The sequence below is a fragment of the Physella acuta genome, unplaced genomic scaffold (assembly GCF_028476545.2).
Source record: "Physella acuta isolate Inbredline_101_S28 unplaced genomic scaffold, ASM2847654v3 ptg001665l, whole genome shotgun sequence".
In the NCBI taxonomy this organism is placed as follows: Eukaryota; Metazoa; Mollusca; class Gastropoda; family Physidae; genus Physella; species Physella acuta.
In genome coordinates, this window is record NW_026733178.1 from 236,662 (window position 1) to 264,493 (window position 27,832).

The 27,832-nt window shown below is 31.7% G+C and overlaps 1 protein-coding gene across 1 annotated transcript; it reads right to left on the reverse strand.

The window, feature by feature from the left end:
* Nucleotides 1-10,875: 10,875 nt before the first annotated feature.
* On the reverse strand, nt 10,876-27,017 carry LOC131929723 (protocadherin-15). The gene is made up of 17 exons (XM_059286063.1): nt 26,932-27,017; nt 25,983-26,090; nt 25,445-25,546; nt 24,360-24,476; nt 23,542-23,626; nt 16,659-16,762; nt 15,985-16,155; nt 15,450-15,511; nt 15,258-15,336; nt 14,737-14,865; nt 14,127-14,182; nt 13,714-13,986; nt 12,915-13,071; nt 12,485-12,580; nt 11,964-12,112; nt 11,303-11,483; nt 10,876-10,984 (listed from the first exon to the last, which is right to left on the reverse strand). The coding sequence occupies exons 2-17, from the start codon at nt 26,040-26,042 to the stop codon at nt 10,916-10,918; spliced, it is 1,890 nt and encodes a 629-aa protein (XP_059142046.1). The 5' UTR covers nt 26,043-26,090; nt 26,932-27,017; the 3' UTR covers nt 10,876-10,915.
* Nucleotides 27,018-27,832: the final 815 nt, after the last annotated feature.

Here is a 27,832-nt window from a genome sequence, read left to right on the forward strand (position 1 = left end):
TTAGGGTTGTAAATTCAGAACCACTTCTCTAGTGATTTACAACAGCAGGTGGTTTACCTGTTTGTATTGTCATAGAAGTATTTCTTTGTAAAACATTTAGATTTTAAGGATAATTCAACTTTATGCGCTTTTTACTTTCTCGTATACGAAATATAGAGGAAGTATTGTAATCGTGCAAAAAATCTTTTTCGACGTTTTAAACCTCCATGAGTGGGAAAAACATAGTTTTGCAGCTTTGTCCGTGTGTCTATATGTGTATGTTTGTGTGTGTATGTCTGTGAACACGATAACTTCAGTACCGTTAAAGCTAGGTTGATAAAATGTTATATATAAGAATTATATAAATTTGTAGCTCTGCATCAACTTTTCAGCGACTTCCGATAACTCAAAGTTGAACTTATTCTACTTTCAATTTTTCAAAAGCCTAAAACTTGAGTAGTTTCTGATCTGATAAATGGAATTTCACATGTACGTAAAAGATCGAATTCTCTGCCTTCTGTCAACTTTTTAGTAATTTCCGTTGACCGGAAGTAGTAATTTACAATATTTCTTTGTTCTCAAAAAAGTAATAGAAATGTATAAGTAATAATATTCCGCACTATTATTCAGATATTATTTGCCCTTTACTTGATGCACATTTCTTTTTTTTTTCTACGAGATTTTATTCTATTTTTAAAAGTTAAAGTAAATAAAAATGGATTAAAAATCATGTCTATATCCCTAGATCACTCCCGATTTATTGAATCTTGACTTACAAAGTGAATATATTAATAAACCTTAACTCTTTTTATATAAGCAAAGCATATAACGCAGAGGCGTAGCGACCCTTCCCGGCGCCCGGGGACAAACTTTTCGATTTGCACCCCCCCCCCCCTTGAGATTTCGATTTGCACCCCCCCCTCAAACTTTCGATTTGCACCCCCCCCCCCCCCCCCCGTCGAGATTTCGATTTGCACACCTTTCAATTTATTTTTCCAACCCATTTTGGCGCCCCCCTGATATAACGTAAAAATAGATTATTTTGTAAAAACTTTTAATTTTATACACAAATTTTGCAAGGTATTTATATTAGATACACTAAATAGGTGTTTATTTCAGTGTATGTAATGATTCGATATAGGTAACATACAGCCACACTGTATGCCGTAATGTAATGAGTTAGCCAGCTTTCATATACCCACATATTTTATATCTTGAGTACTTTCTTTGAGATAATATTTTTTTCTATGGTTGTGTTACACCGTCTTTAAATACACCCAGGCACCTGGTGTTGGGATTTCATTGTAGGAAACATTTTTTTTTTATCCACTTAAAAATGTTCAAGGGGAGAGAAAAATTACAAGACATTTATTGGACCGATTAGTATTGATTTCATGTTACCAATTAAGGTGACGGCCACGTTATGTAGATTTTTAAATCTATTTTTTAATATTTTTATTTAAGCATTTATATTGGCACAAATTAGCATTGAAATATGTCAAGATTATTTTAATACATATGAAATACATCTTTGTTGTTTTCTTCGTTGTTTATTTTTATTGTTTTTTTTAAAATCTAATCTTATATTATAAATGCGCGGCTTTAAATTACGGGTCTTCAATTCAGAAATCACTCACCCTCGTATCAGGTAGCAGTTTGGATATTTTCGATGTCTAAAAACACAAACATTACCCATAAAAATGTAAAGCACAATTCTCGCTTTATACGTGAAATTTTTTAATATACACAAATATATTACATAACAATATAATATATTATTATATATATAGGATTATATATATATATATATATATATATATATATATATATATATATATATATATATATATATATATATATATATATATATATATATATATATATATATATATATATATATATATATATATATATATATATATATATATATATAAACAAACCCTTAATAACTTTGAATAAAAACCAAGTTTCTAGTTATTTCCTGCAGTAAGTCCTTATTATACTAAACACGATAACTTGAATACCGTTACAGCTAGGTTGATGAAATTCCATATATAAGTATTTTATCAAAATCGTAGATCCGTATTAACTTTTGAGCGATTTCCGATAAACGGAAGTGGTACTTTTTTACTTTGAATTTTTCAAAGCCTATAACTTGAGTACTATTTCAGATAGATAAATGAAATTTCACATGTAAGTAAAAGATCTAATTCTCTACCTTCTGTCAAATTTTGAGTAATTTCCGTTGACCGAAAGTACTAATTTACGCTATTTCCGATTTCTCTAAAAACGAATGTAAATTTATAAGGCACTAATAATATTGCGCACTATTATGCACATTTTTATTTGGCATTCACTTGGTGCGCAATTCTTTTTTTTTACTAGATTCTATTCTATTTTTAAAAGTTTAAGTAAACAGAAATCATGTCTATATTTCGAGTTGCCATCCCATAGAATATTTGAGAAAGTTTAGGGGAGATCACTCCTGGTTTATTTAATAACATAGCTTGGCTCTAAATATTTCCATAAGCTTAATTATCCCAAAATAAACTATTTTACGCAAACTAATACAGTTTTAAATATAGGTGTGCTGACTCATGGAAATAAATACTTTCCGATAAATCGTATGGTTGTATTAGTAACAACCCAGTTCGGTACTCGTCCGACCGTATGACCACTCAGAACAATGAATCGTAAAATGATCTCGATGATTGATCTTCAAGTGGAGTCAAAAAAACAGATGGCGATTGGAGCAATGACACATTCGGACAACTTTTCATATTACGTGTTTTACTTATAATTAAACAATATTTTTGTATAATTTTGAAATTCAATACGCTTGCTTTTAATACAATTTTAATTAGTCAGTTAAACTAATATTAGAAACATTCGTCCTAAGTGTAATTATTTTTTATTCTGAAATTACATCAGAAATTAGTGACGCTCAATCAGTATTTGATATTTAAAAAAATTAATATATTTTATCAAAGGATCATCCATTTAGACGTCCCTAATAATTATTGATTATAAACACTTCCACATTCCTCTGTCCACACGCGTCTACATTGGCAAATGACTTTTTGTCAATTAAAAAAAAACAATGTATAAGGCTACATGTTTCTGACCCAGCCAGTAAATATTTCAGAATAAAACCGCAGTTATTGTTTTTTATAAGAGTTTGGAAAAAAATTAATAAAATATAACCTGCACAAAAAATTATTATGGTGGGTTTATAACGCTCTATTTTGCGTCTCTGCATGTCTTTAAGCTGGTCACGAGTGTTGTTTTCCTTTGGGTTGAGTTTATTTGCTTAAAAAAATGAACGAAACCCCAAGTTTTTTTTTATTATTTCAAAATTGTATTTTTTTAAAAATCTAGAGTAGCCATCATGGCCTAGTGGGTGGAGTCATGTGCAGAGGCGTAGCGAGGGGGGGGGGGGGCGGGGGGGCGGACCGTACCGGGTGACACCATTTACGGGGGGGGTGACACAAGGCAAAAATAGTAAAATATATAGAGAAAAATTTGAGGGGGGGTGGGGTGCAAATCGAATGTTTGAGGGGGGGGGGGGGGTGCAAATCAAAAGTTCGAGGTGGGGTGCAAATCGTAAAATTTGTTCCCGGGAAGAGTCGCTACGCCTCTGAGGGGGTGACACCATTAAGTGACCCGACATGTGGACAGCTTAGTTATGCTCGGGTTATAAAGTTCAAACGCAACAACTTACTGAAAGATCGCAATACCGATAATTTATATTCAGAGTGCTATCAATTTCACTCATTTTCAGTCAGCACTTTGAAAGTGTTTTTCGTTTTTATGTGGGCGGGAGTCAATTATTGCTTCACTAGACACGTGTGCCCGTTCCACTTAATTCATAGGCCCTAAGTACTTTTAAACTTGTTTGAAAATTTATTTTTATAATAGTAATTGGTCAAAACGCCATGTGCTTTACTACTCGTTCAACATGATTAGTAACATAGCAAAGTAACAAATAAATAGCTAAAAAAAAATTCATAAAAAAACGTTTTAATAACAAGCTTTTATGTACTAATGCACTAAAAAGTAGAAAATAAATTTTACACTACTATTTAAATTACTATAAAGAAAAGCGTGGGTCACTTTAGTACTTTAGTACCTATTGGATACCTTTACTAATATTTGAGAAGAGACCCACGCTTTTCTTTATAGTAATTTAAATAGTAGTGTATAATTAATTTTCTACTGTTTAGTGCATTAGTACATAAAAGCTTGTTATTAAAACGTTTTTTTATGAATTTTTTTTCAGTACTTTACATGCTTTATTTACAATAGTGTTACATGACTAAAAACCATTGCGCGTCTATCGAACGTGATGGCGCAGCTATTGAACGTGATGACGCGTGTGTGTGTGGTTGGATAAAAATGCCTACTAATTCGGTCCAAATTTTAATTAATTCAAAAAAAATTTTGTGACCAAACGAAAGGATATTTTTTGAAAACTTTCTTCGGCAATATTGTTCTAAATTATGGCAGGAATCGATTGGTACATGTTTCAAGTCGCACGTTCGGTAAGCTAGCGCGCAATGGTTTTTAGTCATGTAACTCTATTGTAAATAAAACATGTAAAAATACTGAATTTTTTAAAATAAAAAACGTTTTTAATAACTAACCAATGGTTTTCTAACCCTGCTCTTGATTTACGCTACGACAGAGCTATTTTTAGATAACATAAGGAAATTGCGCTAAAATTGTCACTAGACTTTTTAATTACCTTGTTTTGACTATAAAGCATCACATAAGGGTCTACGCTTACCAAATGACGTGCATTGTTCTCTGTCTCTATCACTCACCATCCAAACCTCGGCCTGTACTCACCTCGCCAAATACAGTAGCTCCGTCTATAGGTATTTCATTAGATGTTCCCCCCCCCCCCCCCCCCCGAAATTACATTAAAGACAGAAAATGAAAACCCTAGCAATATTTACCGACTACCAGATCACCACTGTGATAAAATGATATTTTATAAATTAAAAACTTAATCAAACTAATTAGTCTTTGCCTACACAAAATCTTATATGTAAGCCTATGAAAACTTTTGGACTACTTGTGTTATTTTTATTAGGGTCAACATTACTTCCACTAAGTGTTTCTTCCAGATTTTTTTTGCCGAGGAGGGGGGGGGTGGTGGACTATAAAAAAAATTTGGGGGGGGGGGGGGGGCGGACACTATTAAAAGTATATATTTTCTATATAAATTCTATTTCGTTAGGGGGGGGGGGGGGGGCGGTAGACTTTCTTCGGGGGAAGGGGGGGGGGGAAAGAAAACTCTGCTTCCACTACAAATCAGGATCTTTGCCCCGGACATTCCTATGACCGAGATCTTAATACGGGCAATGGAATATTGCGCCTAGCAGGTTACATTTTTTACTTGACTTGTTTTTATGCCCTGGGCTGAAAAATACGTCCTGTTTATGATTCAAGTGTTATTCGTTCGTTTCATTTGTAATTAGGTTTTGCCCAATATAATTTTTAATGGCGTTGTTATGCATTACGACCTCAAAGACGTAGCTCAATCTCATTTGGTTTTTACAAGCTTTTATTTAACTCGCTTCCTATGTCGTCAGTCGTCAGTCTGTCTAGACCGAAACGCCGGAGTGAAAATTCGGAAACTTCTACTTGACCGATACGATTCACACTAGGCACGTGGGTCAAGACATGAAGACAATGCAATCTGAAATTAAATTTGACTTAATTGGATGCCTAATTAATTTTTTATGACTTAATTAAAATTTGGACCGAATTAGTAGGCATGTCTATCCAAGCACACCACACGCGTCATCACGTTCAATAGCTGCGCCATCACGTTCAATGGCTGCGCCATCACGTTCAGTAGGCGCGCAATGGTTTTTAGTCATGTAGCTCTATTGTAAATAAAACATGTAAAGTACTGAAAAAAATAATTCATAAAAAAAACGTTTTAATAACAAGCTTTTATGTAATAATGCACTAAAAAGTAGAAAATAAATAATAGACGACTATTTAAATAATTATAAAGAAAAGCGTGGGTGTCTTCCTTAACATTAGTAAAGGTATCCAATAAATAATAAAGTGACCCACGCTTTTCTTTATAATTATTTAAATAGTCGTCTATTATTTATTTTCTACTTTTTAGTGCATTATTACATAAAAGCTTGTTATTAAAACGTTTTTTATGAATTTTTTTTTAATTTGAGGAAACTTTTTTTTTTCAGAAATCCATTGATGTTTTCTCTATCTATAACGTTTCCCCACAACATTTGGAAATCTTTTTTCCACTCAGTTTTGCTTTGAATTTGTTTTGTCTTTTTGCCACAATTAAAACTAAATGGAAATAATTAAGACTTTTTTATGAAAAGAAAATGTCTGATACATGCGAAGTTGGGCAATCCATGGAAAAGTATTTGAATATACTGCATTGAATTATTCCTTGTATTAAAACCATTTTTTCTGGTTTTTTGGCTATTGTAGCTAAAATTGTCTTTTCTAATTTCTAGGTATGAAGAAAATGTTCCATTATAAAAAATCTACAGGCTAGTAGTTTCATGTAGGCCAGGGGTCTCCAAACTTTTCAGCCCGAGGGCCGCATTAACTATAAAATATCAGTTCGGGGGCCAGAGTTTCTTTAAGGCATCTTTTCAGCCCCCCCCCCCACCTCGAAGAACGTCTACCGCCCCCCCCCCACGAATTATAATTTATATAGAAATATAAACAAATTTCAAATGTCCCCCACCCCACTCGAGGTTTGCTCTCAAATTGTTCTTCACGTATTTCATTCTTGAAAATGTTGTTCCAAAATTTGAAAGGTACTTTGATGCAAAAGTTTTAATATTAGGAATGTCTTCCTTGTGTAAAAACGTATGAAAACCCATCCGCCCTTCTTTGAACGTGTCTCTAAGGAACTCAGTGGTTGGTTCAGCCATAAAGACCTTGCACTGCTGAGAGTGTGTCAAGTTGTTAGCCTGTAAATGTTCCAAAAATATGACAAGTTTGTATCTAAAGGCCTTTAGGTGGGTGTATAGATCAGAAACAAGATTTCACTCTATTGCCGTTATAGGTTAAGAAAATTTAAATGACTAGTTATGTCAGCAGCAGAGGCCAATTTCTATACCCACTCTTCATCAGACAATAATGGCTATGACTTCCCTTTACTTTAAGGAAGTCACCTATTTTTTTCTTAACTTAAATACTCTGTTCAGAACTTTCTCGCAAAATTAGCAATCTTACTGATGTGAAATATGGTAAATCTTGCGATTTTGTGTTTGTCTCTGAACTACCTATGGTTAGATATCCACTTCGGTAACAATGTCATAATTCTATGTAGGGAAGCCAGCTCTTGTATTATGTTCATGTCTTCACACCTCTAATGAACACAAAAAGTTGAGGTGGAACAACTGTCCAGCAAATCATCCATTGCAATTGAAAAATGGCGAAGCTTGCTTGCATTTTTCACTATTAGAGTCACTATGTTTTCACCAATGTCTGCAACACGGCGAGTAATTGTATTTGCACACAAAGCAACATTTAAAAATAGTTTTGAATTTTCTGTGCAAAGCTCCTCAGCCATCTCCAACAAACTTTTATTCAGTGGACAATAAGATCGTCGCGGGCCGGATGAAATGACCTCGCGGGCCGCATCCGGCCCGCGGGCCGTAGTTTGGAGACCCCTGATGTAGGCCATTGTGCATAAATGATTATAGAGCATATGTGTGTATGGGCATAAGTATATGTTTACATAATTGGTTAAAGAGAAGTTGGTAACCTACATCCCCCACCCCCACCCCACTACTTGTCACACTTGACGTAAATGTCATCTTGACATTGGCAAATGTTGACATCCTGGCGTAATGCGGAGATGGTTATATTTAATGAAGGGACAGAGTGACCTAGCGGTGGAGAGCTAGACTGCTTAGTCGAAAGTTCGAATCCGGGTTCAATACAGTAGACCGTCCCTGAGTCCATCCAGCTCTAATGCGTACTTGACTCGAATAAGTCTTCATGGTGATTTAATGCATATGACATACAAAAGAAGTAGACCTACGCCTACATTTTTAAATTTTTTAAACACAACAAACTGTGGTTTGAAGCGTTCCATCTTTGAATCTTGTTTTCAGGACTTGAATGCTAGAGGTAAGTTAGGAGATAGTGTAGGTGATAAGTTTGATTTGAAGGATATTCTTTGTGGAGATGGGGCATATAACAATAGAGTGGGGTGTGTCACGTAAGAGGGATAGGGGGTGTGGGGGTGGGTTCAGTGTGCAGTAAAGGCAGGTCACCATACAGGTGGGGCAGGTCACCATACAGGTAGGGCGGGGTCAGTATGGATGTGGGGCAGCAAACTTTCAGGCAGAAACAATAATTGCAAAATTTATTTTAAAAATAGTTTATAATTACAAGCTTTTATAAATGCTCTGACATTAGAATAAAATGGCTTTCTTTAAAAATGTAATACTGCATCACTATTTAAATATGTATAAAGAAAAGCCTGTGTCACTATTTAATACCTTCACTAAAATGTTATGAACGACGAAACCCTTTTATTTTATTTTATTTAATAGCTATGTGGTATAAATTTGACAGGTTATATGCTAATTGTTTTCATTACACAATAAATATAATTCAATGTGTAAAGTGTATAATTATATCCCTTTCAAAAGGTGGAACTTATGTTTGAACTTTGTCAAGATCACAATTTTGTAAAACATTAGAGTTCAGTTTTAATTTATAAAATTTTTATTAAAACATTCTCATTTGTACAAAACAGTACATTCGTAATATCAACTTCTCTAATCCAGATTTTAAAATATCAGAACGAAACAAAGAATGAATAGACAACAACAAAGAGTAATTAATAATAAATATGCTGAAAAAATGAAAACAAATGTTTATGAATTACTTCTCAATATGCATATAAAGAAACATGGTTAGAAATAAGCCTATAAAGAAAATGGCACAATGTCTATTAGGCTTATCCAGATTGTATAGAGGTTAATGATATTACATACTTGGGGGCGGGGAGGTTGAGATTTTTTTTTTGTGATGTTAACTGTTGGGTAGGTTTGTGGGAATGAAGAAATGAGATGTAGAATATATATTTTTGTACATCGGATTTAAATGTAAACAAGATGATATACATTGAAAAGGAAATTATTTTATAGTAAGAAAATATAAAACCCCATGTTAGAGAAAAGAGAGAGGTGGTGGGGGGGGGGGGGGGCGGGGGGGGGGGGGGGGGGAGGGGTCATGTCAAAGTATGACAACATGGTGGGGTAAGTGGGTTCGCCAATATAATATATCATTTATGGAGTATAACCAATACATTTTATGAGGATTTATTCACAATGAAAGACATTTTAGAAACGTTATGAACTGTCTTTGACCTCTCAGTACAATTGAATCATTGGAGCAATATGGTCACATCCATTAACAATTAAAGTCAAAATCATGACTTCTACATGTAATTTATCATTTCAAATTTAAAGTTATTTTTACATGAAGGAACACATATTTTAATCATAAGTCAAGTTTGTCAAAAGAGAAATAATACTTTTAAATACAATGAATCCATTTTCATAGATTAGGCGATGTATATATATATATATATATATATATATATATATATATATATATATATATATATATATAAAGTATTTACAACTTTTCAATAGCTCCAAATTTTAAAAAAAAACATACTAATGATTTTATGTAAGTTGTAAAAAAAACAACAATTTTGGCAAAGTTTCTAAAATCATGCTAAAATAAATAGATAAAAATGAACAGGGACCTAATCCTATTATTTTATGAATATTTTTATTGTTTTTACAAAAACATAGTTAACTTATTATTTGTATGATTTAAATTGCAATTTTAAAATAATACCATTCATTTGAAATAGTATGTTTTTGAAACAAAAAGTTTAATTTAAAATATTTTTTTAAAACATTTGGTTTATATTTAAATCTAGACATAAAATTAATCATATATGTAAGCCCTTATCCTATAATGTTCATAAAAATGATTCATATATAACAATTCCACTAAAAACTACCATTCAAATAAAATTTACTATTAAAGTTCAATAATTATCTGAAATTTTGTAGATACTTGAATTTATTTTCTACGATTTCTGAAAGATTTCTAAAATATTTTAACAGTTATTATTTTCACTACTGGCAACAAATTTAAAAATGTTATAAGTTAATTATTAAGAATCAAAACAAGTATTAATAAGGATAAAAAGTCTAAACTAAAAATTTATTTTAACCTATCACTTACAATTGAAGCTGAGAAGGAAGAGCATTGTACTTTAGAGCTAATAGTAAAAGCCAACTAATTATTTAACATTAAATAGATATTCTTAAAATATATAAAAACTACTGCTAATTGTATCAATACTTATAAAATACTACTTGCTGAACGATTTTATTTTTAAATGCATCTTTAAACAAATATATTAAACAAATTTGAGGAAGTCTTTATGAATTGTCAGTAAAGAAACACAACACTTAAAAGTGTTAAATATATTTTTTCAACTATACTTTCCCTCTGCAAATTATTATACATATGTGACAATACTACGTTTTATTTACACAAGAATTTCTTTTGTTTATGAGCCTAAGAAAGTTTAAAACAAAAGAAAAACATGTTTCAAAGCCACCAAATTTCTATGAGGGCGTCAGCCTTGGATTAATTAGAAATTTCTAACCAGATATATATCATGTTTTGATTAGTGAGAAAAGAATTACAGGATTCAATATTATGTTTCATTTTTAATTAAAATGAAAATATCACAAGTTGTAATATATACATTTTAATACAACACTATTTACAGAATAACTTTCTTGTACTTTTGTCAATAACATCAAATGATTTATATCATGATAAAAATATCATGATAAATTGCTTACTTTTGAAGAAAAAAAAACAACTAAAAATAAACTGTAAGTTCTTGCTTTTGGGCCGTGGGAACAACACTAGCATCTGCATCAAGGTTGTCCTGAAAGTAGAACACAACGTTTTGCTAAATCTTAGATTTGGCTAAAAAACATTTTCATTTTTAGTTTTTAATACAAATTAAAAAATTATACTTAATAATATTCAACCAAATTGGTTAATTTGCAGATATCTTCTAAATTCACTTGAGCCCATAACACTAACCTTAAACATAACCCTTCTGATGCAATTTTAAATATCATAAATACCATGTATTCTATTTTCAAACTTAACATAATGACTTGAAAATAAAATTGGCTAAATAAATATTTATACATTTAAGTTTATATTTTTTTAAAGTATAGATCAATAAACAACTTACATTGACATAAATGGCACCTAAAGTTGGATCACTTCTTTCCCATATTTCCCCACTTTCCTCTGGTAGTTTTGTTCTAGCTAAGGAGCCAGGCAGCAACATCTTTTTACTATTGGCACTCTCTGAGGGGACACCAGTATTGCTGATGTCACTGTCCGTACTGCCTCTAAATGTACTCAAAGATCTACGGTGGAAAATTTTGATGAAGGTAAGTCATAACAATAAGATAATTTCTTAATGAACAGTAAAGAAAGTAGGGGCCTACATTTTTTTTTCAAAGTAAATGTTAAAGAAATTTTATATTTATGTGCCAAACTGAATTTGATAGCAGTGTATAGTGCAATTACAAATGTATATCATTTGAAAATCAATAGGGAAAGTTATCTTGTTATTATTTACATTTTTATAATACTTTTTTTTAATAATGTAATAGCAATTTTTCCTTATTATATGAACTCCAAATCTTTATTTATCACTTTACTACACTAACTATTTGCCTTAACAACAAATAGAATAAAAGAATATTTGCTTCTTTCAATGTAAACCTAATTGGTTAGTGAATTTAAGAAATTTCAAGTTATTAACAAAATTTCCAAAGTGTTATTTTAAAAATATTTCTTATTTAAAGTTAGAAAGTACAGTGTAAAAAAAGTGATTAACTCACCCATTCCTGTAAAATGGACTTAAGGAATTTTTATTATTTGGTTGATAACTGTAGTCACTGTAAATGCTGCTGTTGTTGTCAGTATTGTCATTACCCTCACTATGTATATACAATGCTGAATTATCAAATGGTAAAACTGATGTTTCAACCTAAAAGAAAAAAAAATTACATATAGCAAATATAAAGTTATGAATTTTTTATGTATAATTCAGTTTACAAAATGAAAAACATTTAGTTTTTAATGACAACACGTATTTAACCTGTTTATACATTTTAAATCTTACTTTTGTGATTTTCTCTATATACGTTAAGTTGATAATTATGAAGAGCAATTCTTATTTTTAAAATGTATTAAAACTAGAACAAGGTGTCATATTTATTTAAGTTATAACAATCAAATCAAGACATGAAAAATATTTTGAAATTTAAATATAAAAGCCATTATTATTTTAACAAAGTAATGTTATCAAGATGGGTAGAATGGTAATTTGATATATTGTATAATCCTTAACTTTTCTTACCTGAATATCGCTATCATGAATATCAGCTTCAGTATCATGGTCATCTTGAACAAAATTAAAATAAGAACCCTTGGAAACACCATTTAGTGGATTATCCTGTGAAATAAATATGTTAGTTTAGCTTATTGCTTTCAATTTTTATTTTTAAAAAAGTATTTTCCATTGTCACATCAATGGTGGCTTCAAAATGAGCTTAATTTTAATGACTTAAGAAATTTCAATGTAAAAATGAGTGAAAAATGTTAAAAAAAATATAGACATTGAATGAAAACAAAATTGAACTTTTGACTGAAATTATAAGAGAAGAGATTTTTGTAAATACAAATTGTTAGATTTAATTAAAATACAAGAAACAATTTACATTTGGATTCCTAAGAAAATTGAGCTAAGTCATACATTTTCTGTACTAAATGATAACTTTGCAATGTACCTGATTTCCACTGTCACCATCAGAATTTTCAAGAAATATATTATCCATTGCCTGTGGTCCCAGCGCCCCCTGTTTCTGTTTATATGCTAAGGGTGTAGCCTGTTGGGAGGGCCTTGCTTTTTTCTCTCTGTCTAAATGTTCTTTGTCCTTTAATCTCCTTTTATAAATAAAAGAAGTTGTCTTAATTAAATGAATGAAAATACGCAACAATATAGCTTTTGTGTTGTTTTAATATTAATATTTTTGTTACTTAAGAACTAATTGTTTATAGTCCTTTAATCTCCTTATTAAAACAAAATAAATTATCTTAATTATGTGAAAGATAATAAATTGCAATGTTGCTTTAATTGTGTTTAAATATAAATACTTTTAATACTAAACAATAAAATGTTCTTTGCCTGTCACTTATAAACAAATACGTACAAAATTTTTAATATAAAAGGAGAGCTCTAAAATAATAAATTATGGAATGTTAATAAACATTAAGTATTTTTAAAATAGTATTTTCTTAAATTACATTACATTATTATGATACATCATATCCCCCATATTTAAAAAAAAAAGTTGGTTTGATTTTAAATTTAGGACAAAAAAAATTAAATTAATCTGCTTATAACAAAAACATTTATTGTTTTTACATTTTCTATCTAGAATTTTTAAAAATAATTATGTATCAGCATGAATAGAATATAGTTTGCATTGATTACCTTTTGCAATATATCGTTTGTACATTTTCTATCTAAAATTTTTAAAAACAATTATGTATCAGCATAGATAGGATATAATTTGCATTGATTACCTTTTGCAAATATAAACTACTAAAATGACCACACAGATGAGGAAGATTGCAGCTAAGACCCCCAATATAATGACCAGCGTTGTGTCCATTTCTATCTGGGCAGCAGCTACAGGAACCACAGCAGAGGGGAAGATAACATTAACAGCCGCAGCAGTTTCATAGCTGGGTTGTCCCCCATCAGAGACTACTACTGTTATAGCGTATGAGCTGTACACTAAGTCTCCAGGCTCAGCTATGATGGTGATCGCCCCTGTTTTGTTGATGGTGAACAGGCTTAAGGATGGATTAAAAAATATAATTAAACAATTTGTTAAGAAAACAATGTTTTAATTTTTAATTGGACTAGAAATAACTAAAAGTTATAAATGTAAATCTGGATATTAACTTTTTACCTTAATTAAAAACAAACTTACTTATTAAAATTGAGTAATCTGTATGATAATTCTGTGCCTTCATCTGGATCAGATGCCTGAAAGAATATTAAATGTGTGCTATTACTTAAAATAATAAGGCAGTAATTTTTAAACTGAATGTATAAACTATATTACTATAATATAACAGAATGTTGATAATTAATTATATGTTATTCACAAGAACAATATTATCCACATATTATATAATCATTATTATCAACAGAACTGAAATCATTGGACCTATGCAGTTTTTTTATCTTCCATTCACAAGACAATTTTAAACACACTTTACTTTTCAACACTGATTGCCCTAAGTAACTGCCTTTTAATTTTCTCAAATAATCATTTAACAATTGCTTCTCACAAATATTCTCTTTTACTCTGGGAAAAACTGTTTATGTAATTTTAGTAGCAGACTAGTCTATGTACATTTTTATGTTTTCTGACAGTAGCAGGGGTTTTGTTAGCAGCTGCTGGATATCTAATAAAAAAAAGTACAGTAACTAGAGCTTGAATGTTCAGCAATGAATCAGTACACCATAAAAATTATAATTATAAATAACAGGAAAACAAAGTGCAATAACTTTTATTTTTACAACACAACACTTACATTAATTACAATGAGTACATTCCCTTTCTTTCTCTCACTGGTCACATTAAGTACAGAGTTTAAAATTCTGGGTGGGTTTTGATTCAAGATCACAGGCAAAACATTTATTGTGACAGTTGCCGTTGAGTTCTGTAGACATTTTGGTTGAATTATGTAAAGTATTTGTATAAAATTTAAGAACTAGAAGTAAAATTAAGATAATAAAAGTAAAAGTATCAACTTAAGGAATTTATTTTTTTTAAATTTCAATAAAATATTTTATAAGGACTTACACTTTTATAATTAATATAAACAATAATATAAACAGAACATTTTTCAAAACTATTTTGAAGTTCTCAGTACTGACATTATATGAGTAGATTTATTTTATTTTATCACATAACATTTATCTTCCTCATAAAGTTGGTTTTAAACCTACTTTCCAATCATAACCTCAGTCATTTCTCTGCCTTTGCTACTGAAATTAATACAAATAGCATGCCACAGTTGAAAACCATCACAAACATGTTTTCAGTACTCACCAGTTTACCACTGCTAGCTGTAACGGTTAACACAAACTGACGTTTGATGCCAAATTCTTGGGCTAGAATTATGTCACCCCTGTAGATTTAACAAAATGCCTTATCTATAAATAAAGTTGTGATGCAATAGGTTAATAAAACTAGATATGTGAATTATATAGAAACACAAAAGTAAGTTCTAAGTGGACTTACGAGTAGGGATCTATAGAAAAATATCCATCTGGATCTGAGAGATAATATATCAATGGAGACCCCTGAAAATTAGTGGATAATTAAATGTATCAGTTAATGACATTTGAAATAAAATCATGTTATCATCAACACAAATAGGGCATTGATTAGGCAGAAGCATAGCAAGGGGAGGGCAGAAGGGGCAGCTGCCCTGGGTTCCGACAATAGGGCAGCACCAAACGGGGTAGGAAATATATATATATAAAATGCACATTCTGGGCTGCATTACTGACTTTTCCAATCGAGTTTAAGAACATAAAGTGCTACTTGGGTTAACAGACTTCTTTAATTGTTTTCATTATTACTTGTGTGATATCATAATAAAAAAAAGGAAAGTGACTGGTAAAAGCACCCCAATCATCCCAAATTGTAGAGGGGGTGGCTTTTTGCCAACGTCAGTAGCTACATACTAAATGGCACATAACTAATAGTTCCTCTGGGTGCCAGGTTCGGTCACTACATCTCTATTATTAGGTGAGGGGGGGTGGGGTCTTACCTGACTGTCTGTTGCCATGACTGAGGTGACCACCTCACCTTTAGGAAACACCTCAGTCACCACAACATTGTATGCTGACTTAGTGAACACCGGTGCACTGATGTTGTTGCCCTGGATAGTCACAGCTAGTAAAGCAACTCCATACCTTGATGGATTGTCTGTTTGGGTTGCCTAAAAAATTAAACAACTTTTCTTCAAAAGCCAGAATGTTGGAATATAAATAAAAACTGAATGTGTAGAAGCAATATATTGTGTTTTTTACTGACTACATATGTAAATATCAAATATTGCTAAAATGTTATAATTGTTCTTAATGCTTGTTGAATTCATGAATTCTTATATTGTCAAAGGCATGCTTCAAAAAACACCCTCTTAACAAAAACAACATAATTAATATTAATTAAATCTGCCACAAATTATGTAAACAAGTAAAGAACCCTTTTGAACAAAGTGTCAGGGGAAGTAGAGTTTTAATGCAAATTATGTAGATAAACCAAGTAATTAAAGTAATAGACAAAATCTATATTTAAAACCTGTTTCAATCCTCGACTGTCTTTGTTAGGTAAAGTTTTAAAAAAAAAAAAAAACTTTCTTTACATAAATATAATGCATCAATGGTTATTAAGTCTATTCAAATACCTATTTTTGTGCACAATAAAGCCTAGTTGACATACCTGGACTAGGACATAGATCTCATCACCTGTTGGCTTCTCCAGCATTTTAACAACACCTGTCTGGGGGTCAATTTCCAGGACAGGTGTTGTCTGAACACCTGAGTCTGGGGGAGGGGAAAATATAAAATGTTAAAAAACAGGTGCAGAAATGATTTCAATGGTATTTATAATTAGATAAAATTAATTAAGTAATTGGTAGTTCTAATAATTTTAATGATTTATGTTGGAAATCTAGTGAGTGAAGTTTAGATTTATTTCTGAATATTTCACTAAACTATTTCACTTTCAAATTTTTAAAAAGTTTGGTTTTGAAATGTTGCAACACAGATTTTCTTTCTGACTAGAAATGTAATTAAAGAGTCTAAATTCATAAACACAATATTCTGATGTTTAAAAAAGTATGTGCATTCAGTGTAAAAGTAAAATGTATACAAATGTTATGTAATATTTAGTTCAATCAACTAAGAGATTTTAAGAATGATGTTGTGTAGGCTACTTTTCATGTATAGGCCTAACATTTGTTGACATAAAAATTCCTAATTACATTTATCAATTCAACAATTCTATCTATACACACAATATTGTCGTGTTGTGTTATGTCCTGGTTCTGTATCACAAACATGCTAGTAAAATCAGGAGAAATAACCCATGCAAAACTTCAGCTATACAAGTAATCACATCATGTTGGGTTTGAGAACTTTTACTACTTAATATTAAATTTTAAAAAAACCTATGGCCTAAAAAAAATTTAAAAACTTTTGCCAAACTTTTAAAATATAATTCCAATGCAAATCATCTCTCCCCTTTATTTGATCACTTAAAACCTGTCTTTTAAAATGTTTTTTAGCCTTGTATTTAAAGATAACTGTTTGATATCTGCATTGCTTACTTTATAAAAATTCATTAAATATTAAAATGATTTTAAGAAAAATGTTAAGATTTAATTTACACATTTATCTCTATATTGAAACAAAGAACACAATGTAAGAACAGTTTAGTAAGGAAAGCAATACACTTTTTCTTGATTAGGTAATTATAATTAAACTAAACAAAGCTATAACTTTTAAACATATATGACACGATGATGGAAAATGCATTCAGATAAAGGTGTAAAACATAAGAAAAATCCCATTCATAAACAGATATTGTATGTAATATAGAGTTATTGTTAAATTCATAATTGGATTGGCAGGTGTTAGAAAATATGATGTTTATGGATAATAACAGGTTGTTTTTTTTAATTAAGAGATATCTTAGTTAACCAAGCAAAACATAAGCTTATAATGCTGAAGCGAAGGTATATGTTGTGACAATTCATGTAAGATATGAATGTTTGATTTGTTAGAAAATATGCATACAGTTTTATTATGTTTGCCATAGAAGTTATAGTTGTACACTTGCCTTCTATTTATTTATGTCTTAAGATTTATTTAGTAGTAGGTTTATAACTTAATTTTAAAAGCGTAATAAATATTTACACTATGAATGATATATAGGTAGGCCTATTTAGTAGAATTTTAATCTGTTATATCAGGGGTCTCCAAACTTTTCAGCCCGAGGGCCGGATTAACTATCAAATATACGTTCGGGGGCCAGAATTTCTTCCAGGCATCTCCTCGGGGTGGCGAAGCCCCCCCCCCAACAGAATATATATATATATATATATATATATATAAATATATATATATATATATATATATATATATATATATACATATATATATACATATATATATATATATATATATATATATATATATATATATATATATATATATACATATATATATATACATATATATATATATATATATATATGTATATATATATATATATATATATATATATATATATATATATATATATATATATATGTATGTATATATATATATATATATATATATATATATATATATATATATATATATATATATATATATATATATATATATGTATATATATATATAATTTGCATATTATATATATATATATATATATATATATATATATATATATATATATATATATATATATATATATATATATATATATATACATATATATATATATATATATATGTATATATATATATATATATATATATATATATATATATATATATATATATATATATGTATATATATATATATATATATATATATATATATATATATATATATATATATATATATATATATGTATATATATATATATATATATATATATATATATATATATGTATATATATATATATATATATATGTTACGGTCAAAGCCCGAAGTGCGGCCAAAGCGCGGATTGGCCGGCTCTCTTGGCCAAAGCCCGAAGAACTTAGCACTGAGATCGTATTTCGTACATTGGCCGGCCAATGCGCGCACTGGCCGGGACGTACTGGCCAAAGTTCGAAGCGCTTAAACTTGACAGCGTATTTTGTACATTGGCCGGCCAATGCGCACACTGGCCGGAATGTCCTGGCCAATGTTCTATCTAGACTAAGTTGTTCATTATTCTGGGTGCGTTTTCATTGAGAGTAACGTATTGTTTAGCTCTTGTTTGTATAGCATCCTATATGCAAGGCGACATGGATCAAAAGGGCCGTCAGACCATGAGACAGACATAGCAGATGGCTGTCAAAAGAAAAAAATGTAAATCCATGTTAGTTTCCATATATGGGCTTTCGATAAAATAGTTACTGAGGAAGATCTTGAGAACATTGAACAAGAAATGGAGGTTGCCATAAATGCAACGACATCCTCAGCTAACACATCTACTGCCGTGGCGGAACGCCCAGACCAGTTGCGTGACAATAATGTGGCCAACAGATTCTATATAGTTTGTGAAAAACATTGTAGTGCAGCTCATTCTTTTGGATCCTGTGGCAACGATGTTCATGCTATGTGTGGAATACCCAATGAAGCAGACGAAGGGTACGGAGGGAACATTACCTGCAGATTGTGTCACAACAAACAAGACATCATAGAACACAGATCAGCAGCTCATACTGGCTTGCAAACTCAAGGTGCTAAGATGCTTAAAACATCAAATACAAAATTTAAAGATGGTGAAGTGGGTGACAATGTACGCATCCGTTTTCCAGATGTTGGCAGAGGTCACGGTGATCCCCGAAGCGTGATTGCAGTTGTCATGAGCGTCGAGGGCGGTTTCTACAAATTAAGTACGGAACATGGTGTTCTAAAACAACTGTATGCTAGAAGTGAGTTTTCAATTCTTCACGAAAAACTGCTCTTATTGTCGTCAGTTGGCACTGAGGAAAATTCACTACGAACCATCGCATCTTCACAATCATTGACTGGGGGCTAAGGCTACACTCGCTGCAATTGCACAACTAAGTGCACAACAAATCGCTGCAAGTGTAAAAATAACAAGCTGCTATGTAATTCTAAATGCCATAAAAGTTCAACTTGTTGTAACAAATGATGATATTGATAGATTGAGACTATAGTACAATAAAAAATTTGAATGTTTCTGTCATTTACTTTAATTAATAATCAAGAAAGACTTAATTTCATGATCCTTATGGCATAAAAAAAAACAAAATCTGCTCATGATCTTCTAAAAGGCCGAAATCAAGAGCTATTTCAGACTTTGGCCGGTCCACCATGGCCAGTCTGCGGATTGGCCGGCCAAAGGCCAAAATCAAGCAAAGTTTCGGACTTTGACCGACCTATGGGAGGCGATATTGGCCAATGCGCGGATTGGCCGGCCAATCCTAGCATTGGCCGACTTCGGGCTTTGACCGTAACATATATATATATATATATATATATATATATATATATATATATATATATATATATATATATATATATATAATATGCAAATTTCAAGTGCGCGCCACAAGAGAAAAAAAAAAGAAACACTGAAGAAAGAAACACTGCCGGGGACCGACAACACACTCGAGGTCCAAGTTTGTTCTCAAATTGTTCTTACCGTAGGCATACTTCATTCTGGATAAAGTTTGTATGTTGATCCAACATTTGAAAGGTACTTTGAGGCAAAAGTTTGAATATTAGGAAAGTCTTCCTTGGGCAAATGATTATAAAATGCACCCGCCCTCATTTGAACTTGTCTTTAATGAGGTCATTTGCTGGGCAACTGGCCACATTTATTTCAATGTTATTTGCACCCAATGCTACCTTTTCAATTTGTTTTTAATTTTACCTCAGCCACCTCCAACAAACATTTTTTTTCCGCGGACAAAAAGATCTCCGAGGGCCGGATGAGAGGACATCGCGGGCCGCATCCGGCCCGCGGGCCGTAGTTTGGAGACCCCTGTGTTATATCATAGGTTCCTTTATATTTGATTGATACGTTGGGGTTCATTTTAAAAAATAAAGAGCACACATAGTATAATTATTATTATTATTTCTATGATACAAAAAAGGCTGACTATTCCAGCCACACCCCTTTCTGGATAAAATCCTGCAGTGGTCATTGTAGTACTGTTGTTCCTTGTTCCCAACGTAGTTTATTGCAGTAAGAACACAGTTGTTTGTTGTTTTTTTGTTTATTTTTACTTGATTCCAAATTTCATGATATGGGAAATTTTTTACTAAAATGGTTTGTGATTTAACTTTTTTTTATGAAAACATTTATGAAATATAACATCTCTCTTTTTGCCAGTGAACTTTGTTCTATTACAAATACATAAAAGGTCTATCTATTTCCTATTCTTCAACTTTCAAAAAAAAAGGAACCAAACCCCTCTCCACCACACACACACACACACACACACACAAAGACACTAAAAAAATTATCAATTGTTTATCTTCAATTAGATAGGCCACAATACACAGCAATAACATTTTCAAGTATGTGTCATGCTGAAGGTGACACTTCAGTGTGGTGCTATCAGACTTGACATACGTCTCCTAGACTTGACAAACGTCTCCTACCTTTTAGGTTTTATGACACTAGACAAGTCAATACAGTAAAAGTGGGTCTAGATGTATTTGGTTGTTTAAAAAACACATCGGGAAAGTCATTTTACTATAGTGTGTAGACCTGCTAGTATATGCCTATCATTGCTACATAGCTCTTGATCTCAACTATATAGATTTCTCAATTTTTATAAGCCAGTATATGAAATGTTAAAAATAACATTATATATATATATATATATATATATATATATATATATATATATATATATATGGTTGAGGTCAAGAATGCCTATCAATGATATCTACATTATTTGTAATCTCAACCACATAGTTGAGAGGAGTTTTCTCATTTCAATGTTATTTTTAATAAGACTGTATGAGACAAGTATGTATATTGTATATATAATTTTTACTTGAATTATAGGGTATTGGAAAAATGTGACATACAATGGAATTGATTATTTGTCTACATATCTTTTAGTCCTGGGACTTAAGATAAAAGAGAAATGCATGATAAATGTACTCTCCATACTGCCGGAAAACAATTTTGATAAAACTGATAAATATAAGACATTCAGCACAATTGAAAGAGGCCTTTATAGCCATGCTTATTTGATTTCTGTAGATTTAAAATAATTATAAAAACCTATCAGAATGACCACCCTTGTTCAATTATACATGTTCCATCAGCTGTGCATCATTAGGCTAATCTAGGATATTTGTCCATGTCTGCATTTTGTCCATGTCTACATTTTGTCCATGTCTGCATTTTGTCCATGTCTACATTTTGTCCATGTCTGCATTTTGTCCATGTCTACATTTTGTCCATGTCAACATTTTGTCCATGTCTGCATTTTGTCCATGTCTACATTTTGTCCATGTCTACATTTTGTACATGTCTGCATTTTGTCCATGTCTGCATTTTGTCCATGTCTACATTTTGTCCATGTCAACATTTTGTCCATGTCTGCATTTTGTCCATGTCTACATTTTGTCCATGTCTGCATTTTGCACGTGTTACCCTTTGTCTGTCTGTCGTCTGTCTATAGTTTCTTTCAGGCATTTATTGGGGAGGACAACTACCCCCTCTCCGATCGAAGTAGAATTTCTATACAATATATATTTTTCAAACAGTGTCCAGTGCCCCCCCCCCCCCTTAAAATATGTTCACTACCCTCCCCACAAGTTTTAAGTACCCCTCCCCAACGGAGAAAAATGTCTGAAAGAAACTCTGTTTTTGTCTTTATCTGTCTTTTGCCAACGTTGGCCTATTGTCCTTGTCGGTCTAATATCCATGCTGACACTGTTCCCCTTTTAACCTTTGACCTACAATGACCTACACTGTCCCTCCTATCTTCATGCACATACGTCTTAAGATTTAATTTGATGAAAATTACAGCAGTTATACAAGGTGTTTTGGGGGAATACACTGAAGCAATGCATACACATATGGGATTGGCTAAACATACAGGTTCATATGTAATATAGACATGCTTTATAGATTTTGTATGAATATAGCTGTCTTTGAATATAAAGCCAATTATTCTAATACCGGAAGTAAAGAATAGTCTTCCTTGTGCGTAGTGGTATTCACTTCCTGAAAACGAAAGCTGATCATATTTCAGACACTAGAATACATTGGTTGTTTTAGGACAATTTAAACACAGAGAAATATTGGAGTTTTAGCATGGAAATACTATGCCTAATACTATGGAAAAAGTTAAAGCAAACACTATTCACGCAGAAATTTACGCTTTGAGAAAAAAAGAAATGTTTAAAAATCAGTAAAAATAGTTGTTCACACGCAGTGAGAAAAATATGATAAAAATGGACAGATTTATTAAATTAGTATATTTTTCATACAATATTTTTTTAAAGTCATAAAAAATGGTATAAAATACATTTTTGAATTACTGATAAATTACTGATAAATATGTCAAGGAAATTGATATTAAACGAAAAGAGAGATAACTCTTACCATGAAAGGAGTAGACAACTGGGACATGAAGTGTCACATCAGGATCGTAGGCGAAAATTGGCGGGTTGATGGGGACAGTAGAATTCTGGGAATAAAAAGTTTAAGGGGATTGTTAAAGACGTGATTGGGACTACAGTGAATGATTCGAATAATATACGATTTTAGTCGATTTTAAAAGCTTAACCAGTCATTGATAAACCACTTCAAACTTTTAAACGTTTTACATCCCCCCCTCCCCCGATTGCTACACACCGTCATAAAAGAAAGAAAGACACACACACCCCTTCCTCCTCCATAAAATGACATCACACCTCAGCCTCCACTAGCAGTTTAAAATACTAGGCTACTTTTTAAAATGACAACATTTCTGAACCCATTCCCACTACAATCCTCCCCCCCCCCCCCCCCACCTTCTCCCTTTCGTTTTACATCGTCAAATCCGAATCCCCGCCCCTACATTCCCCGAGTAGTCCAACATTGTTTATGGACGACCTCTAATATTAATAGAACCTATGTAGTTATGGGAATACAAAACACAAGAGAGATTTTATCAAAAGGTACTGTGGACTGCAGAGTTATTGGAATAGTATAGGCCTAAAATGTTTGGGGATTTGGAAAGTTATATATGTTAGAGAGTGACACAGAGAGAGGTAGAGAAAGAAAGAAAGACAGATGGAGATAAAACTCTCTTTAAATTTACATTTAGGTTTACATAGATAATAGTGTGATCGGCTGGGGAGAGAGTGACGGAGAGAGTGATGGAGAGAGTGAAGGGGAGAGTGAAGGAGAGAGTGACGGAGAGAATACACTCGACTTACTGCTACAGCGTCACTTGTTATGGTTCCTCTGTACATGGAGGCGTTAAACACCGGGTTCTGGTCGTCTTCATCCACCACGTCAATTGTCAGTATACAAGTTGTGTTGAATATTCCATCCTACAAAATAAATAGCAAGTCAATGGTCAGTATACAAGTTGTGTTGAATATTTCATCCTACAAAATAAATAGCAAGTCAATGGTCAGTATACAAGTTGTGTTGAATATTTCATCCCGTAAAAATAATTAACACTTCAATGGTCAGTACACAAGTTGTGTTGAATATTCCATCCTACAAAATAAATAACACATCAGTATACAAGTTGTGTTGAATATTCCATCCTACAAAATAAATAACAAGTCAATGGTCAGTATACAAGTTGTGTTGAATATTCCATCCTGCCAAATATAATTAACTCGTCAATGGTCAGTATACAAGTTGTGTTGAATACTCCATCCTACAAAATAGTGTGTAGTAATAAGCCTTTTAACGAACTTAGAAACTTGATTGCGTCCTTGGTTTAAACCCTAAAGGTATAAAGTGCGCATAACTTCAATCTCCTCAAAATTTGAAGGTACGAGTTGTATATTTTATTTTATTTTTAAAAAGTTCTGCATTTTAAAATAGTTCAGTAAGGCATAGTTTGTGATGCATATGTAAGAAAGAACTATGTATGGAACGTTCAACTATAATATTAGTTTATGTGATTATATAATTACGCAAATGATGGTTCTTTTGTTATATTTTAGCTACCAAACTGGCAAAGTTTACACTTTAAAAAAAATTTACGCAGTTAATTCGTATTTTTCATACCGCGCAATTTTTACGCAACACACATTTTTAACTCAAGAAAATGTCTTTTGCGCTGACTGTCTAGCCTACGTGTGTTTTTTGTTCTGAAACACATTTTCTTCAATTAGTATTTTATTTTGTAAAAAGGTATGCAGAAACATCGATATTAAGCCTAAAAACTTCACATCTATTCTAGAATGTGTTCTTCATGTATTTTTAAACTTAATTATTCTGTTTATTAATATGAGCTTCTTCATTAAAAAATGTATTAAAAGACAACAGAGATAAAACTTACGCTGGCCATGATGGTGATGTTAAACTGAGGTAAAGTTTCAAAGTCCAACTTTTTTACAAGGGTGAGATCCGTTTTCGTTGTGTCAATGATCACGAAATAAGGCTAAAGAAATGTTACACAAAGAAACATTTTCATTTATTGTGTTTGGAATAAAAGTAATTCACAATAACGTTTGGCATTTTAAAAAGGTAGATAAATTGTGTGGTGTCAAAACAGGAATAAATCAAAATAAAATAGTATAAAAATATTTTAATTAATAATTTCAATTTACTATAGTAACTTGCTGTATTTCCCCTCAAAAAAAGTACATCGATCCAAATACTTAATCAACCCCAAATCCTAACAAAATTATTATTAATCGAAGACTTAATCAAATCTTCAACCTAACTTAAATAATATGAATATAGTTTCAGAAACACACAATGTTAAAAATCATAACCGAATCCTATTCCTCTACTTTAAAAAAAATATGAAAGTTTAACTGCGTTACTACCTAATGAGATTGTACAATTTTATTTTGCATAACGTATGTACTCACTCTGTAAGTACCTTCCAATATGCTGAAGACAATTCGTTTATTGTCTATGCTGATATCCATGTCAGTTGCATTAACCGGTGATGTTAGTTTCGTGTTGAGCGCAGTCGTCTAGGGGTTAAAAATGTTTATAAAGTATACCGTTATTTAAGGGTTAAACAACATCATCATAATACTATTAAATAGTAACTATTTTGTTGCTAGCGATTAAATAGGGAAACACTATTTATTGTAAAAAAAATTAGATTAAGTTTAGGTTAGGTTAGGGTTAAGTTTAATCATGAAATGATGTATGTCTAGAGTACTGTAGACGATGGTATCTTTTTACATTTAATTACAGCGTTCATATAAATTTACTCATGAACTCACAGTTTTATCAGCACATATCAAAACATATTTGCTTTAAAAAACCGGGGGCGTTCACAAATAACATCACACTTCACATATACAACGTTTGTGTGTATGTGTGTTTGTGTGGGGGAGGGGGGGTCCTAATTTTGTTGAATTGGGGGAGTGGGGAGAGGCAAAAAATGGATTATAAATTGTAAAAATACGTTGCTTAAACTCGTGAGAGTTATGCTGCTTTAAACAGGCGTATGAAATGTCTAGGCAACATTGTTTATAAGTTGTGGGGTGTGGTTTTTATGACGGAGTGTTAAGTGTGACATACGGATAGAAGTTGGTAAAAAAAAAAAAAGTCGTTATTTTTCTATACCTCATATAGTAGAATGCATTCTGCTAATGTTATTCGACTTAAAAAATGTATTTACCCTTTTCATTGTAAAATATTTCAGTTTTAAATGTATTGTTTTTAGTCTTAAAACTAAACCTCTTCAAATAATAATTTTAAAAATAAATAACAGTTGATGAACCATGAATTTTTTGTGCATAATTTTAAATTAAGCATTTTGGATGATTTAAAATTTAAACGATTAAAAAAGAAATGCGATACCTCTTTAATACTCAGATGGTAAAGATTCGAGGTAAATACGGGGGGATTGTCGTTGACGTCGTTAATACTCAAGTATCTGTAGTATGCCACCTAAAAACAAAATCAAAAATTTAAAAAAAAAATTAAACAAGGCTCCATTTACTCTATTGTATAAAATTTATTGAATGTCAGCAAAACATTGTACCCGATTTCAGAGTTTCTTCCAGGCATCTGAGCCCCCCCCCCATCTCCCAGAAAATCTTAGCAATAGTAGCTATGCTTCTATTTGAGTTATATTCACACCTATCTATTTTATATTAAACGAGCCGACCCGCTGCGTATCATACGCCGCTATTTAGTTTTTTTTTTAACACGTTTTTATTAACTCAGCTTCGCGTGTGTTTGTTGTTAAAATTGACATCGAAAATTAGCCCACTTCTGATTGCTCTAGAGACCTGAAATTTGGCATGCATGCTACTTTCGCCTAACAATTTCAGATGCAATCATAAAAACTAGCAATTAGTGACCGTAATTAGCTTAATTTAATTACGCCCCAAGGACCATAAAATTGAGGACATGATTTCTAAAGATACCGACAAGACTGGAGTCCTAATGACACAGTTACTTCGGCCCCAATCGATGTGAGCGCGCTGGCCGTGATCGTATAGTTGTTAGTACTTCGCGTTGTGGCCGCGACAACCCAGGTTCGAATCCTGGTCGCTCAAGATTTTTAGTCCGTGTATTTATAAACACTTTTTTAAAAACCACGTTTTTCATGTGTAGCAACGGACTAAAAAGGAGAAAATAAAATACTTAAAAAAAACTTTTTAAAAAACCACGTTTTTCTTGTGGACTAAAAAGTAGAAAATAACTATTTACATACATTTGATGACAAAAAACGTGGGTCGGGCAGATGGGTCGG